This window comes from Centroberyx gerrardi, chromosome 4 (genome assembly GCF_048128805.1).
Source record: "Centroberyx gerrardi isolate f3 chromosome 4, fCenGer3.hap1.cur.20231027, whole genome shotgun sequence".
NCBI lineage: Eukaryota > Metazoa > Chordata > Actinopteri > Beryciformes > Berycidae > Centroberyx > Centroberyx gerrardi.
The window spans coordinates 395,048-411,059 of record NC_136000.1 but is presented as its reverse complement, the minus strand read 5'-3'; the positions used below and the strand labels follow the sequence as shown (position 1 = coordinate 411,059).

The following is a 16,012-nucleotide window of genomic DNA, read 5'->3' as shown; positions in this document are numbered from 1 at the left end:
ACAAGTCTGTAACGTGAATTTATTTTGCCCAATCACAGCGGGCCGACCTGCCCTGTCGTCGCATCCTCGCACCCGGCAAGGGTTCACCCGTCGCCGCCAGGTGCCACTATGTCGAAGCGTACAAATACAAAGAATATATTCCGGTTGGTTTCACCAAAGCGTGTTTTGTGTGGGAGAAGTGCTGAGTAATGAGTTTTAAAATGAACAAATGAAACAGAAACCTTCAAACAAAGCTCCTCAGCATCAGGGCGAGGCAACACAGTTTCTCCAACACAAAGAAGACAACTTAAGAGACTTAAGTTACAGTTACAGTAACTGTGTGTGTGTGTGTGTGTGTGTGTGTGTGTGTGTGTGTGCACAATGGGGGAGAGGTGGGCAATAGGAAGGAGAGGGTGAAATGTGAAAATAAAAATAATAAAATTTGAAAAAAGGACATGTTACTGTGAACGTGAATTTGTAATTAATTAAATAAATACATTTCCATACAGTTCAATTCATGGTTCTTTGCGTTCTTTGGATTTATTGATAGTTTACTAATTGAGATGTCATGGCAACTCGTGTATTTTTGTGAGTTTGGGTCCCGGGAAACACCAAATTTCTCTTTTGGGTCCCAAGCTGAAAGAGTTTGGGACGTCCTGCTCTACGGTTCAGAGTGTTTGGTAGCAGAAGACCTGATGAGGCGAGTCGTGTCTCTTTACATGAGGTCTGAGGTCTGGATTAGGTTTTGCATTTTGATTGCTGGACTACATCGTAGCTTAATCTTTAGTTGAGGATGTAACATTAGCACAGCTTTGTTAACTATATGTTAGTAATGTTAGTTAAGTTGTAGTAGTGAGTTATTAATACTCATTTGATTTGACTTTTCACTGTTATATTGACAACTAAACTAAACCAAACTAACCCTAGACTAGACTTAATTAACCCTAGACTAGACTAAACTAAACTAAGCCCAGACTAAGCCCAGACTAAGCCTAGTCTCAGTGTGTACCTGGTGGCAGGCGGCCAGCACAGTAAACTAAAGTAAACTAGACTAAACTAAGCCCAGACTAAGCCCAGACTAAGCCTAGTCTCAGTGTGTACCTGGTGGCAGGCGGCCAGCACGGCGAGTGTCGGGCAGCGCTGCAGCAGCGCCTCCTGCAGCAGGAAGCCGCTCGGCTCCGCCTCCTCCTGGCTCCGCAGCAGGACCCGGAACAGCTCCCCGGGGCGCTCCTCCCCGCCCGCATGGCTCCGCCCACCGCCGCTCTGCAGGTCCTGGAACGCCAGGCTCAGGTGGGCCTGGAGGGCGGGGCCAAACCCACCTGCCAGTGACCTCACCTGGGGAAGACAGGGAGGAGAACCAAATATGGTGAGAAAGCAGTTAGAGAGGAGTGAGAGGTTGCTGCCTTCAGCTGAGGAAGGAGTGGAGAGAGAGAGAGAGAGAGAGAGAGAGAGAGAGAGAAGAGAGAGAGAGAGAGAGAGAGAGAGAGAGAGAGAGAGAGAGAGAGAGAGAAACAGACAGAGAGAGAGAGAGAGAGAGAGAGAGAGAGAGAGAGAGTTGTAATTAGCAGTTGTTTTTTTTAATGCCCCATTTTTTCCAGTCTATAAAAAGTGAGCGTCTCCTCTTCCTCAAACTCCAGCCTGTCTCTCTGCTGCAGTGCATTCTGGTCTCTCTCCTGCTGCTGCAGTGCATTCTGGTCTCTCTCCTGCTCCTGCAGTGCATTCTGGTCTCTCTCCTGCTGCTGCAGTGCATTCTGGTCTCTCTCCTGCTCCTGCAGTGCATTCTGGTCTCTCTCCTGCTCCTGTGGTGGAGAAACTGGTCTCTCTCCTCTTCTACGATGGATTTCTCCCTGTATGATTGTTGAACGTCTCTCGGTGCAAAATGGCGGCTCTAGAAAGAAGCCCTCGCTCTTTGATTCTGAGGGACTGACACCAAAACCTGACGTTTACCGCTGATGTTTTACATGCTGAAACATTTTCTCATATCAAACTCCATTGTAGCTGCTGGAAACATCTGGAGGTGACGTCACCTCGTCTACGATTGGCCGGTTATCCATCAAGAAGAAAAACACAACAAACTACTGGATGGAGCCAGAGATGAAAAGAACAACAGGTGATTTAACATTTAAAGAGCTTCAGCTTGGATTTCTCCTTAATGTTGATTATTAAAGTTCATCAGTACCCCGGTGTTGTGGTCGTGTCTGTACCTGCGGGGGCGGGAAGCCGTGCAGCTGGACGAACAACAGGAAGTGGATGAAGTGTCCGTCAGCAGCGCAGTGGGCGGGGCAAACCGGGCTGAGCTGCAGGCTGTGCAGCTGACAGAACTGGACCGGCAACGCCCACTCCTGAGCCGCCTCATAGGACGACCTGACACACACACACACACACACACACGCACACACACGCACACACACGCACACACACAGTGTAAAAGACTATATGAATTCCTTCAGACTGTCCTGCTGTTTCCCTCTAAGGCTTCGTTCACACTGCAAGTCTTAGTGCTCAATTCAGATTTATTGCTCAGATCCGATTTTTTTGTTTGGCTGTTCACATTATTTTTTAAATGTGGCCAATATCAGATTCCAGTGTGAACCGGTCCCGGTCCTGAACTGACCCACAACAATAACAGAGACATCACGCAGCACGCTGTCGTACGGAAGTAAACATGGCGGCCACTGAAGTCTGAAGTTTCATTTCTAAGTGGATGTGCAGCGGAAGCCAGCGATGATGACGAGGACGAGGATGAGGAGAAAGAGAGCCAAATTTTTAATTATGGCTTTTTGTGGAGCAATGGCTGCTACTTCTGTACGGAGGGGTGTCACGATTCTCCAAATCCACGATTCAATTTGACTTTTGATTTTAAGGTCACGATTTGATTCGATTTAAACTTTTTTTTTTCAGCACTGACGGCTATGCCATTGTTAGACTATCGAGTCTTGATTTGTAAAGATCAACAGATCATTGGTTTTATTTTTATTTTTTTGGAATGTACCACACTAAGGCCATATGGTCAAATTTTTTCAAATTTTTTCCATTTAAAAAACACAACTTTCCCTTTAATTTGGTACCAAACACATGGCAAGGCGGTTCAGGGCGTGTCCTCACTGAAGTGTCAACATTCACAGCATGACAACAGAACAGATCCTTCCTATCTTGGCTAACGATAAGCTTTCAGAATCCATACAAAACCTCCAGCGCTTCAGCCCACAGTAATAAGATCAGACAGTAACAGTCGCCAAACTGAACGTTATATGAATAAAAGTCTCTGCGACCCGGCCGGTCCTCCTACCGACTCTTCGGCGCTCCGCCTCCCGGAAAACAGCGTCCGTCTCCGGCGGCGAGAGCAGGCGGGTCCCGCTGGTTAGTGAAGGTGACCTTGTGTCTTGTTTTATCGAGCGAGAACAAGCGATTTCCATCAAAAGACTTCGACTCACAACGTCTTCGTAACTTTCCACTACACACGGCGGGTCAGGTTCTGTCTCACAGCAACCTGACAGCTTCCAGAAGGTTTTAAAAGCGTGACGCTTAGCCGGCGAAGACATTTTTAGATCTAACTGCTGGAGACGACTAAACCCTAAATCAAACGTCTCAGTGTCACCAGATATTCAGTATTTTCTGGTTCCGGTTCATCGATGACAACTTGAAGTATAAGCTGATAACTTGATTTTCAGTTTTTGGTACATTTTAAACGATTTAAAAATGACGGGCGCTCTTGGGCGCTATAGTGAAATATAGAACGGGCGCTCTCTAGCAGCTACGCTGTGTCCTCATTGAAATGTTGTTGTTTTTTCTTTTCTTCAGACTCATGCAAGTAGGCAGGGTGGAGAGAAAAAAATACTGGAAGAATCACGAACCTGCTTGTGATTTCGAAGGTTGAAATCGAACGCTCATTTCGATCGATTTTCGATTTAGAATCGAAACCGTGACGCCCCTAATGTACGGAGGTGTGTGTGGATGCGGAGTCGGAGCCAGGAGTGGAGGGATCGTGACGTGAATGGCTTCACTGAAACTGAAACAGATTTCATCCAAAATTTCACCCCAAATACTTCTGAGGTCTAACACCTCCCTGTCCCTCCACGGACTCCCTCCATCGCAGCTGTCTTCCATGTTTGTTTTCACCGAGCGACTCCCGCCAGCGCAGAATTGTGACGACTGTCGATCTAGAGTGACGTAAAAGTCACATGAATTCTGATATGACTGTTCAGACTGAGGTCGCATTGCAAAAAATCAGACCTGTATCTGATGTAGGACCGCATATGAAAGTGGCCAACAGTTCACACTGTTATGAATAAAACAGATCTGAGTCACACATCAGCACTTCTGCCTGCAGTCTGAACGTAGCCTAAGAGAGCGAACTGAGGCTTTCAATGTAAATGTAAAATAAAATGTCAGTGTCTGTCATGATGATGTCACTGTAGGGGGGCGGGGCTGACCTGCTGATGCCCCTCTGCTCCAGGCTGGCCGTCACCGCCGCCTCCAGGCAGCCAATCAGCTCCTCCGCTGCTCCAGGCTCCGCCTCCGCTAGCCTCACGCCTTTAGACACTGAGAGGAGACAGAGAGAGATGAAGAAGTGGATGAGTGTGTGTGTGTGTGTGTGTGTGTGTGTACCCAGTGCAGCAGTGTGTATGTGTGTGTGTGTGTATGTGTGTACCCAGTGTAGCAGTGTGTGTGTGTGTGTGTACCCAGTGCAGCAGGGTGTGTGTTGCAGTGCAGCAGCAGTGTGTGTGTGTGTGTGTGTGTGTGTGCCCAGTGCAGCAGGGTGTGTGTTGCAGTGCAGCAGCAGTGTGTGTGTGTGTGTGTGTGTGTGTGTGTACCCAGTGCAGCAGGGTGTGTGTTGCAGTGCAGCAGCAGTGTGTGTGTGTGTGTGTGTGTACCCAGTGCAGCAGGGTGTGTGTTGCAGTGCAGCAGGGTGTGTGTTGCAGTGCAGCAGCAGTGTGTGTGTGTGTGTGTGTGTGTGTGTGTGTGTACCCAGTGCAGCAGTGTGTATGTGTGTGTGTGTGTATGTGTGTACCCAGTGTAGCAGTGTGTGTGTGTGTGTGTACCCAGTGCAGCAGGGTGTGTGTTGCAGTGCAGCAGCAGTGTGTGTGTGTGTGTGTGTGTGTGTACCCAGTGCAGCAGGGTGTGTGTTGCAGTGCAGCAGCAGTGTGTGTGTGTGTGTGTGTGTGTGTGTGTACCCAGTGCAGCAGGGTGTGTGTTGCAGTGCAGCAGCAGTGTGTGTGTGTGTGTGTGTGTACCCAGTGCAGCAGGGTGTGTGTTGCAGTGCAGCAGGGTGTGTGTTGCAGTGCAGCAGCAGTGTGTGTGTGTGTGTGTGTGTGTGTGTGTGTGTACCCAGTGCAGCAGGGTGTGTGTTGCAGTGCAGCAGCAGTGTGTGTGTGTGTGTGTGTGTGTGTGTGTGTGTACCCAGTGCAGCAGGGTGTGTGTTGCAGTGCAGCAGCAGTGTGTGTGTGTGTGTGTGTGTGTGTGTGTGTGTGTACCCAGTGCAGCAGGGTGTGTGTTGTAGTGCAGCAGCAGTGTGTGTGTGTGTGTGTACCCAGTGCAGCAGGGTGTGTGTTGCAGTGCAGCAGCAGTGTGTGTGTGTGTGTGTGTGTGTGTGTGTGTGTGTGTACCCAGTGCAGCAGGGTGTGTGTTGCAGTGCAGCAGGGTGTGTGTTGCAGTGCAGCAGGGTGTGTGTTGCAGTGCAGCAGCAGTGTGTGTGTGTGTGTGTGTGTGTGTGTGTGTGTGTGTGTACCCAGTGCAGCAGGGTGTGTGTTGCAGTGCAGCAGCAGTGTGTGTGTGTGTGTGTGTGTGTGTGTGTGTGTGTGTGTACCCAGTGCAGCAGGGTGTGTGTTGCAGTGCAGCAGCAGTGTGTGTGTGTGTGTGTGTGTGTGTGTGTGTACCCAGTGCAGCAGGGTGTGTGTTGCAGTGCAGCAGCAGTGTGTGTGTGTGTGTGTGTGTGTGTACCCAGTGCAGCAGGGTGTGTGTTGCAGTGCAGCAGCAGTGTGTGTGTGTGTGTGTGTGTGTGTACCCAGTGCAGCAGGGTGTGTGTTGCAGTGCAGCAGCAGTGTGTGTGTGTGTGTGTACCCAGTGCAGCAGGGTGTGTGTTGCAGTGCAGCAGCAGTGTGTGTGTGTGTGTGTGTGTGTGTGTGTGTGTACCCAGTGCAGCAGGGTGTGTGTTGCAGTGCAGCAGCAGTGTGTTCATGGCTCTGATGTCGACTCTCAGCATCAGACTGTCGACTCCCAGCAGCTCAGAGAAACAGACGGCCGCCGCCGCTACAGACGGCTCGTTAAAACACTGCAGGGCCAGTCTGTACACCTGTCTGTAGGCCTGCTGCAGCCTGCACACTCACACACACACACACACACACACACACACACACACAAAACGACAGACTGACCGTTAGAGTGTCATTAAAGGTGCTGTAACAAAACATAAATTGACAGTTCATCTCATAGCAAGCAGTTAAAGTTAAATGAAGGTTTTGGTCTCTACAGGAATAAAAGTATAAATTGATGCTTTTCTGTAAATAAAATGGATTTTTGTTTCTATTGCTGGCTGTTCGCCTACTGGAGGTCAAAGTTCACGCTGCTGTTTATTCACCGCTATATCACTGTTCCTCACTCTGGGTGATTCCTGCTTCTCTGCAGATATTGACTTCCAGTTCCTAGTTCCCCCACCTCCCCCCTCCCCCTCCCACACACACACACACACACACACAGACACACAGACACACACAGACACACACAGACACACACACACACACACACACACACAGGCTCTGTGGTACTCACAGCGGCCGGACGTCGCTGCAGCCGCTCAGCTGCTGCAGGAGGAAGGTTGCGAAGGCGAAGGCCGGCCGGCCGTGACGCAGGTAGTACAGGAAGTCCAGGTTCTCCAGCAGAGCGAACCTGCTGACCAGCTGAGGGCTGGAGAAGTGAGGCAGCTCCGACGATTCTGTGGATTAACGCACAGGTTCACCCGGCCTGATTTTTTAAATTTACTTTTATTTTAATCTTTATTTATCCAGGGAACGTCGATTGAGCTCCATGTTCTTGTCCGGCGTCGCTCTGCTTCACATCAGCACAGTTCTACACTTGACCAGGACAATAACACTACTACCTGAACAGCAGTGAGGTGTGATGACAGCGGCGGCCGGGAGGCGGAGCTTACCGGTGGAGTTCAGGGTGTTCGCCGCCTGCCAGCCAAACAGCCGGGACGGGTCCAGAGGATGGAGCGACTGGAAAGAAAAAATCACTTCTGCATTCAACTTTACTGCAACAAAGACTCAGTCTGCCCTAACGAACGGATGTTTGAGATGAAAACAATAGAGAAATAAATGATTCTGCTCAGCACAAACCAGACAGGACGAGTCTCATTAAATCAAACTTCACAGGAGAGGAGAAGCAGCTTGACAGCAGAATAAACTCTAACTGGATACTAACTGGAATCTGTCACAACTGCACAGACAGACCTCTGCTAGAGTCTGAACACCAGCTGATCGCTCCAATAAGTTCATCCTGATTAAAAGCAGTGTGGACAGGTGTGTGTACCTGCAGCAGGTGGACAGGTGTGTGTACCTGCAGCAGGTGGACAGGTGTGTGTACCTGCAGCAGGTGTGTGTACCTGCAGCAGGTGGACAGGTGTGTGTACCTGCAGCAGGTGTGTGTACCTGCAGCAGGTGGACAGGTGTGTGTACCTGCAGCAGGTGGACAGGTGTGTGTACCTGCAGCAGGTGTGTGTACCTGCAGCAGGTGGACAGGTGTGTGTACCTGCAGCAGGTGGTAGACGGAGACGTCGGAGGGGGGGGCGTGTCCTCGGGGCCCGGCAGGGAACAGGGCGGCCCTCAGTTTGGGGTGGGGAGCCAGCGCCATCTTCAGGAGCTGAGGGTCGACCGTCCGCTCCGACCGGCTGGACCGCTCGCCCTGAACCACCACCTGCACAGGAGACACATCAGGTCAGTCTGAGTGCTGCGCTGGGCCGAACCAGGCCAAACCGGGCTGAACCAGGCCAAACCGGGCCGGACCAGGCCAAACCGGGCCGGACCAGGCTAAACCACGCTGGACCAGGCTAGACCATCATCAAACCATCTTTAACATCACTTATTAAAAGAGATTATTACAGACTGGATTCTATGTTAGCATTTTTCCGGGTGTTTTCCAGTATGTGCTGTCACCATATTGTTATTGTTTCTTAGTATTGTCTGCAACACCAAGTAAGAGGACTAGTACTACTACTTTTTCTAAATTCTAAAAAAACAGGTTCTATGTGTAACCTTAAGGATGTTTCGTGAATCCAGCCCATGGTCTATCCTAGGTGGGGTCAGAGGTTCTGGTTACCTGGTGTGTCCCAGGTGGGATTAGGGGTTCTGGTTACCTGGTCTATTTTAGGTGGGATCAGAGGTTCTGGTTACCTGGTTTTGGTTACCTGGTGTGTCTCAGGTGGGACAAGAGGTTCTGGTTACCTGGTCTGCCCCAGGTGGGGTCAGAGGTTCTGGTTACCTGGTCTATCTCAGGTGGGGTCAGAGGTTCTGGTTACCTGGTCTATCTCAGGTGGGGTCAGAGGTTCTGGTTACCTGGTGGATCCCAGGTGGGATTAGGGGTTCTGGTTACCTGGTCTATCTCAGGTGGGGTCAGAGGTTCTGGTTACCTGGTGGATCCCAGGTGGGATTAGGGGTTCTGGTTACCTGGTCTATCTCAGGTGGGGTCAGAGGTTCTGGTTACCTGGTGGATCCCAGGTGGGATTAGGGGTTCTGGTTACCTGGTGGATCCCAGGTGGGATTAGGGGTTCTGGTTACCTGGTCTATCTCAGGTGGGGTCAGAGGTTCTGGTTACCTGGTGGATCCCAGGTGGGATTAGGGGTTCTGGTTACCTGGTCTATCTCAGGTGGGGTCAGAGGTTCTGGTTACCTGGTGGATCCCAGGTGGGGTCAGAGGATCTGGTTACCTGGTGGATCCCAGGTGGGATTAGGGGTTCTGGTTACCTGGTCTATCTCAGGTGGGGTCAGAGGTTCTGGTTACCTGGTGGATCCCTCCGGGGCAGAACATGATGGTGGCCAGCGCCAGCAGACTGTGTCCCTCTAACAGCAGACTACTGAGTGAAGCCTGACCGCCTGGTAACAAAACCTGGGAGCTGGTCAGACTGGACTGGAAGACCAGAACTGGATCTGAACAGACAGACAGACAGACATAGAGAGAGACAGAGTCAATCAGTATCACATAATCCACAGAGATCAATAACGTTTAATATAATCTAATCTAATCTAATCCACCATCGCGACAACAGTAGAAGAACAAACAGAATATGATGATGTGAATTCTTGATAGCGCCCTCCTCAGGCCAGTTTACTATTTTAAACACCAGAACTCAGTCCCAAAATGCATCAGCTCTCCAAGTTTCATCACAATCAGACCAGTGGTGTTCAAAATTTGTTCAAAATTTGACCTTTACTTATAGCGCCCCCATTAGGCCAATCAGTATCATTTGTAAATAGATAGCTTGGATTTGTGTCGCAAATTTTATGTCAGTGAAACTCAGTGCACCAGTGATGTCTGAGATCACATTTGAGTTTTTTTTAAATGACAGAACAGTGTGAAGACACATCGCTCCAAACTGGACCAGTGCTGTCTGTCAGGACAAACAAAAACAGCAGCAGGTCCTGATGAGAGCAGATCCCTTCAGATCCCAGCAGATCCCTTCAGATCCCAGCAGATCCCTTCAGATCCCTTCAGATCCCAGCAGATCCCAGCAGATCCCTTCAGATCCCTTCAGATCCCAGCAGATCCTGGTACCTGTCAGATCTCTGGTGATCTCCTGGATCTTCACCAGCATCTCAAACCACGGCTGGCTCTCTGACAGACTGCTGCTGGCCAGCAGGGGGCAGTTCCTGGGCGTCAGTCTGGAGGAGACCGTTAGCAGCTCGTTAGCAGTTCATTAAGTTATTAATTAATGATTCAAAATCAATTAGAAGCTGCAAAATTGAAACAAAAAAAGAATAACATGGCAGATCAGCACACGCCATTTGTACTCACTCTCTTTCACACATACACACAAACACACACATACAGCAGGATGATTCACACTATCAATCATGAAACTCTGATGAGACCAAGATCTGATTTGGGATGACAGCTGACATCTCAGGACAGGGTTCACACACACACACACACACACACACACACACACACACACCTGTAGTGCTCCAGGTAGGTGTAGAGCAGGTAGTGCAGGCTGCGGTCCAGGCAGAAGGTGATGAAGAGGCCGTGCAGGTCGAGGCCGAGGGGGGAGCGGAGCTGGGGGGCGGGGGGGGCGGCGGCCATCACCCCCCCGCCCTGACCCAGCCGCCATAACAGCCGCTCCAGGTCAGACAGCTCCTCCTGGACAAACACGCCTCCCCTGCAGGAAGCCAGAGAAACATCCGGATCAACCGAGCAGGAAGACTGGGAGCCAAGGTGTTTCTACACAGTACTGACTCACAGGTGCAGCTCTGATCTACAGCTGCGCTCGGGGCAGCGACAGGTAACTGTCTGAACTTCAATACCCAGAAATCCAAAATCCTGTAGCATGACATCGGTGCTGTTTAGGAGACAGTTTTGGATTTCAGTCACAATGAAACGGCATCTTGAGAGCATCTTGCTTCCTTAAAGAGGAACTAAACCCTAGACCAGTTGTGTTGGTTTGCTGCCATCTAATGGTTAAAAGTGGCTATTGCAATGTCCATCTGCTATTGGCTGATCTTTGGTGCCAGGTGATGTCACCTTCTACAGTACAACAGGTGGTGACATCACCTGGCACCACAGATGAGAAAATCATTGCGCACATATCTCATGTCATTTCATTTTTGCCGAAGAAGTTTCTGGTCCGCACCCGAGTCTGCAAGGTGCGTTCACACCTGTCAGAATTATCCATAAGTCCAGACCAAATGATCTAGATGTGAAGCAAAGTAAACAAGTAAACAATACTAGAGGCTCCGCCCCCTCCACCTGCCCCAAATGTAAGATAATTAGTCGACTCCAGTAAATTCAGTTTTCCACATCACAATCCCACTGTGTTCTGATTGGCCCGTTTCAGAGGCAACATTTTTTCTAAATACATATTTGGCAAAAACACCAAATAGAACAATTTTCACTTTTTTTACTGTGAACAAGGAACATCCAAGAGTGTAAACCCATGAAAAACATTAGATTATGTATTGTTCATCCAACATGTTTTCATTTTGTATGTTGTGTAGATTGTACACAAAAAAATGTATTTGAATTCAGGCTGCAACACCACAAAACGTGGAGAGGGTCCACGTTTATTATTCTGTTTCACAGACTGTTAATCCGTCAGTTTGGCAGCTGTCAGTCTTTCGGTCTACCTGGCCAGCAGGTCCAGGATGTTCTCCCTCATGAAGCTGCTGCAGGCCGTGCTGCTGCTGACCAGTTCAGGCGTTAACTCCGGCCAGCGGGGGGCGCTGCAGCCGTCTCTGCTCCGGATCCAGTCCACCGCCCGCCGCTGGTCGTGGAGCGAGGTCAGGTAACGCCACAGCACCGCCGCATCGCAGGAGCGCAGCTCTAACGGAACAAACACATGAAGAGAACGGCAGTGAGGAAATGTTTCTGCTCCACACAGGTGGTTCCACATAGTACCAGAGAATGATTCTTTAGGCCTGCACTACAGCAGAACCCTTTTTGGTGCTATAAAGAACCCTTTTAAAAAGGTTCTCATGCTGCAATGGTTCTACATAGAACCTTTATGGTCATAGGTGTCATTTACACTGGGGACACTGGAGACTTGACTTGTTGAAAGTCTTCCTTAAAAGTTCTGACACTATTGTTGTCAAAATATTATTAGCTCCCCTACTGTACCTTATATTGCACTGCACAGTTCATGCTCAGCTGGTCTAACTCGGGCCTCCAGTGGAACAAAGACTTAAAGAGGAACTGAACCCCAAATCCAAATCTGTGTAAAGACTGACATCTAAAGGTAAACAGCAGGCTACTGAAATATCCATCTGCTATTGGCTGATCTTTGGTGCCAGGTGATGATGTCACCTTCTATAGAGTACAACAGGTGGTGACATCATCACCTGGCACCAAAGATCAGCCAATAGCAGATGGCCAGTTCAGTAGCATGCTTTAGATGTCAGGTGTTACACAGATAGGTTCGGGGTTCAGTTTAGCATCGGCTTCCATTATTTCAACAACAAATCCAACAGGTGGAGTACAGCAAAACAAAACTGGATCAATTTTTTTATTGGTATTGGGAAAAGAAGTCAAACCATTTCACTTATCAGAGGCTGGTGCCTGGTTGTCAATGGTCTCCTAGCAACAGGAGGAGCCACATCCAGTGTCCCACAATGCATCTGTTTAGCACCACTAACTCCAACAGAGCAGCCTGGTGATGAGTTTACCTGAGTGGTGGAGGCGGGACAGCAGGATGGGAGTCTGGCTGCTCTGGTCCCAGTTCCTCACCCAGTCCAGTCTAACGCTCCTCCACAGGTCCGGCTCCTCCTCAGGACCTGTCCTCCTCTGACCCACCAGAACCTCCAGAACCTCAGGAACCTCCTCACCACCCGGGACGGCCCGCAACATCTGCACAAACCTGAGGAGGAAGAGAGGTGAACCAGCTGACAGAGGAGGTGAAGAGGAGGTAAAGAAAAGGTTCAGAGGAGGTAAAGAAGAGGTTCAGAAGAGGTAAAGACGAGGTGATGAGGAGGTAAAGAGGAGGTGAAGAGGAGGTAAAGAGGAGTTGAAGAGGAGGTAAAGAAGAGGTTTAGAGGAGGTAAAGAGGAGATAAAGAAGAGGAAAAGAGGACGTGAAGAAGAGGTTCAGAGGAGGTTCAGAGGATGTAAAGAAGAGGTTCAAAAGAGGTTCAGAGGAGGTTCAGAGGATGTAAAGAAGAGGTTCAAAAGAGGTAAAGAAGAGGTTCAGAGGAGGTAAAGAAGAGGTTCAGAAGAGGTAAACAGGAGGTTCAGAGGAGGTAAAGAAGAGGTTCAGAAGAGGTAAACAGGAGGTTCAGAGGAGGTAAACAGGAGGTTCAGAGGAGGTAAAGAAGAGGTTCAGAGGAGGTAAAGAGGAGGTCCAGATGAGGTAAAGAGGAGGTAAAGAAGAGGTAAAGAGGAGGTAAATAAGAGGTAAAGAGGAGGTTCAGAGGAGGAAAACAGGAGGTTCAGAGGAGGTCCAGATGAGGTAAAGAGGAGGTTCAGAGGAGGTAAAGAAGAGGTTCAGAAGAGGTAAACAGGAGGTTCAGAGGAGGTAAAAAAGAGGTTCAGAAGAGGTAAACAGGAGGTTTCAGAGGAGGTAAACAGGAGGTTCAGAGGAGGTAAAGAAGAGGTTCAGAGGAGGTAAACAGGAGGTTCAGAGGAAGTAAAGAAGAGGTTCAGAGGAGGTAAAGAGGAGGTCCAGATGAGGTAAAGAGGAGGTAAAGAAGAGGTAAAGAGGAGGTAAATAAGAGGTAAAGAGGAGGTTCAGAGGAGGAAAACAGGAGGTTCAGAGGAGGTAAAGAAGAGGTCCAGATGAGGTAAAGAGGAGATGAAGAGGAGGTTCAGAGGAGGTAAAGAAGAGGTCCAGATGAGGTAAAGAGGAGATGAAGAGGAGGTTCAGAGGAGGTAAAGAGGAGGTTGAGAGGAGTTAAAGAGGAGGTTGAGAGGAGGTAAAGAGGAGGTTCAGAGAGGTTCAGAGGAGGTAAAGAGGAGGTTCAGAGGAGGTAAAGAGGGGGTAAAGAAGGGGTAAAGAGGAGGTTCCGAGGAGGTAAAGAGGTGAAGAGGAGGTAAAGAAGAGGTCCAGATGAGGTAAAGAGGAGATGAAGAGGAGGTTCAGAGGAGGTAAAGAGGAGGTTCAGAGGAGGTAAAGAGGAGGTAAAGAGGAGGTTCAGAGGAGGTAAAGAGGAGGTTCAGAGGAGGTAAAGAGGAGGTAAAGAGGAGGTAAAGAGGAGGTTCAGAGGAGGTTCAGAGGAGGTTCAGAGGAGGTTCAGAGGAGGTAAAGAGGAGGTAAAGAGGAGGTAAAGAGGAGGTTCAGAGGAGTTAAAGAGGAGGTGAAGATTAGAGATTAGAGATTAAAGATGAAGCAGACGTGGTCACCTCGTTGCGGGCGCTGGGCAACGCGCAGCAGGAAGTGAGCCGAGCCTCTCCATCTCTCTGATGAACGCCGCGCTCTGCTGCTCCTCCTCCGGGAAATAACTCCGCCTCCACAGCTCCTCCACCTGACCGGCCCGCCAACCAAAACCCCCAATGCTGGTTATTTTCTGCAGTATTTACCGTCTGAAAGCTGAGTGAACAGTATTTTCTAGGAGGAAGCTTTCTTCCCCATAAGATACAATTCATACTTTATTTATACTAATTTAAACAACACTGCAGTAACAGGCGCCGTCAGGTGGAAACGCTGTATGAAACACCAGGCTCACCACAAACTCCCGGAGGTCCTTGTCATCGGTGTAGAGGCAGATACTGTGCAGCTGCTTCTTCACACTGAAACCCTGAAAACAGACAGAGGCTGCAGTCGACTGAACAGAGACTGAAGATGCGGTCAGACTTTAGTCCAACAGTCCACCGACCCTACGGCAGCTCAGCTGTTCTGTTTGTGTTCAACCAGACTGAGAACCTCAAGTTCTGATCAACAGAATCAGGGAGAAACACATTCCTACAGATGCACCAACATGCTGCTTCATGTCAAGTTGTGTGCACTTCTTACAATTTCTAACATTAACTCTAAACTTTACCAAGTTCCTCTACCTGAACCCGGACCCAGTTCTGTTACAAGCTGAAGCTTAATCCTAACCTTAACCTTAAGGTGCTGACAGTCCAACAGTCTACTGATAGTAATTTGAGCAAGTCTACTTGACAATCAACTTAAAGATCCAGTGCAGTGATTTGAACTCAGTCAAAGTTTTCTGTAGATTTCTACCACAATGCGCTTCATGTTGTTCAGTGTTTGATGTTGGAACAAATCCTGAAGTCTGTCCTGTAGTTTCTGAGTCGGAGCTTCACCCAGCAGCAGTGGAGGAACGGAGATTTTGGCTCGTTTGACAAGTACCTGGCTGGCTATTGACTGAGAGACTATGGAACGCCTCATTAACTATACATGCTGTCAACCAATCAGAGTCACTAAAACACGGGTGTAGGTGACATCACTTACACCAGGAAGTCGACTGGAATTCTAAATCTGTTTGACTCTGTTGAGTTTTTAAAATTTCCACAATGCTGACAGTTATAATAATTGGTGTAACGTCACAACAGCTCCTTAGTTCAAATATACCATCAAATTGAGAAATGCAATTCTCGTTGCACTGGACCTTTAAAGGTAGTTGACATACTTTACAGACAGCTGGTTGAGAGTCAACTGAACACAGTGAGTCTGTTGAAACAATAGTTAATATCTACTGATACAGTGGATTATCAAAATAAAGTGATACCAGAAATGCTTCTGTCAATTTGACTTTATTGACACTATAAAACTAAAAACTGGTTAAACTGGTTGTGTGTGTGTGTGTGTGTGTGTGTGTGTGCTCCTCCTCACCATGTTTCGCAGCAGAGTGCCGGCGGTCTTCAGATCTCGGAGCTGCAGGCAGCAGAAAACCTGACGGAGACCCTCCATCCTCAGATCGGACATCCGCTGCTCCGGTCTGCCCCGCCTCCGCAGGACGGCCTGCGCTCTGGGAATCTGATTGGTCAGAATAGCCTGACGGACTAATTCCTGCAACGCGCACACACACACACACACACACACACACACACACACAGATATGTTCTGAATATAGAGAGTCTTGTCTATGTGTGTGTGTGTGTATGCTTAATTCCGCAGGTGCTGTTGTCACCTCTGTAGACAGGTGGTCCCACTCCTCCCCCTGCGCCTCCTCCTGACCAGGTGCTGCGCCTCCTCCTCCTGCAGCTCCTCCTCCTCCTCCTGCAGCTCCTCCTCCTGCTGCAGCTCCTCCTCCTGTAGCTCCTCCTCCTCCTCCTGCAGCTCCTCCTCCTCCTGCAGCTCCTCCTCCTCCTGCTGCAGCTCTTCCTCCTGCTGCAGCTCCTCCTCCTCCTGCTGCAGCTCTTCCTCCTGCTGCAGCTCCTCCTCCTCCTGCTGCA

At 49.3% G+C, this 16,012-nt stretch overlaps 1 protein-coding gene across 1 annotated transcript in view; it reads right to left on the bottom strand.

Moving 5' to 3' along the window:
- The window catches only part of spg11 (SPG11 vesicle trafficking associated, spatacsin), a 47,573-nt gene that overhangs the window by 15,973 nt on the left and 15,588 nt on the right, over positions 1 to 16,012 (bottom strand). The window contains 16 exon segments of the mRNA XM_078283017.1: positions 1,081 to 1,314; positions 2,184 to 2,343; positions 4,413 to 4,521; positions 6,112 to 6,293; positions 6,748 to 6,910; positions 7,127 to 7,193; positions 7,726 to 7,890; positions 8,973 to 9,118; positions 9,744 to 9,850; positions 10,144 to 10,347; positions 11,312 to 11,507; positions 12,347 to 12,537; positions 14,015 to 14,136; positions 14,338 to 14,409; positions 15,450 to 15,626; positions 15,748 to 15,843. Of these exon segments, the coding sequence (XP_078139143.1) occupies positions 1,081 to 1,314; positions 2,184 to 2,343; positions 4,413 to 4,521; positions 6,112 to 6,293; positions 6,748 to 6,910; positions 7,127 to 7,193; positions 7,726 to 7,890; positions 8,973 to 9,118; positions 9,744 to 9,850; positions 10,144 to 10,347; positions 11,312 to 11,507; positions 12,347 to 12,537; positions 14,015 to 14,136; positions 14,338 to 14,409; positions 15,450 to 15,626; positions 15,748 to 15,843 (2,391 nt within the window).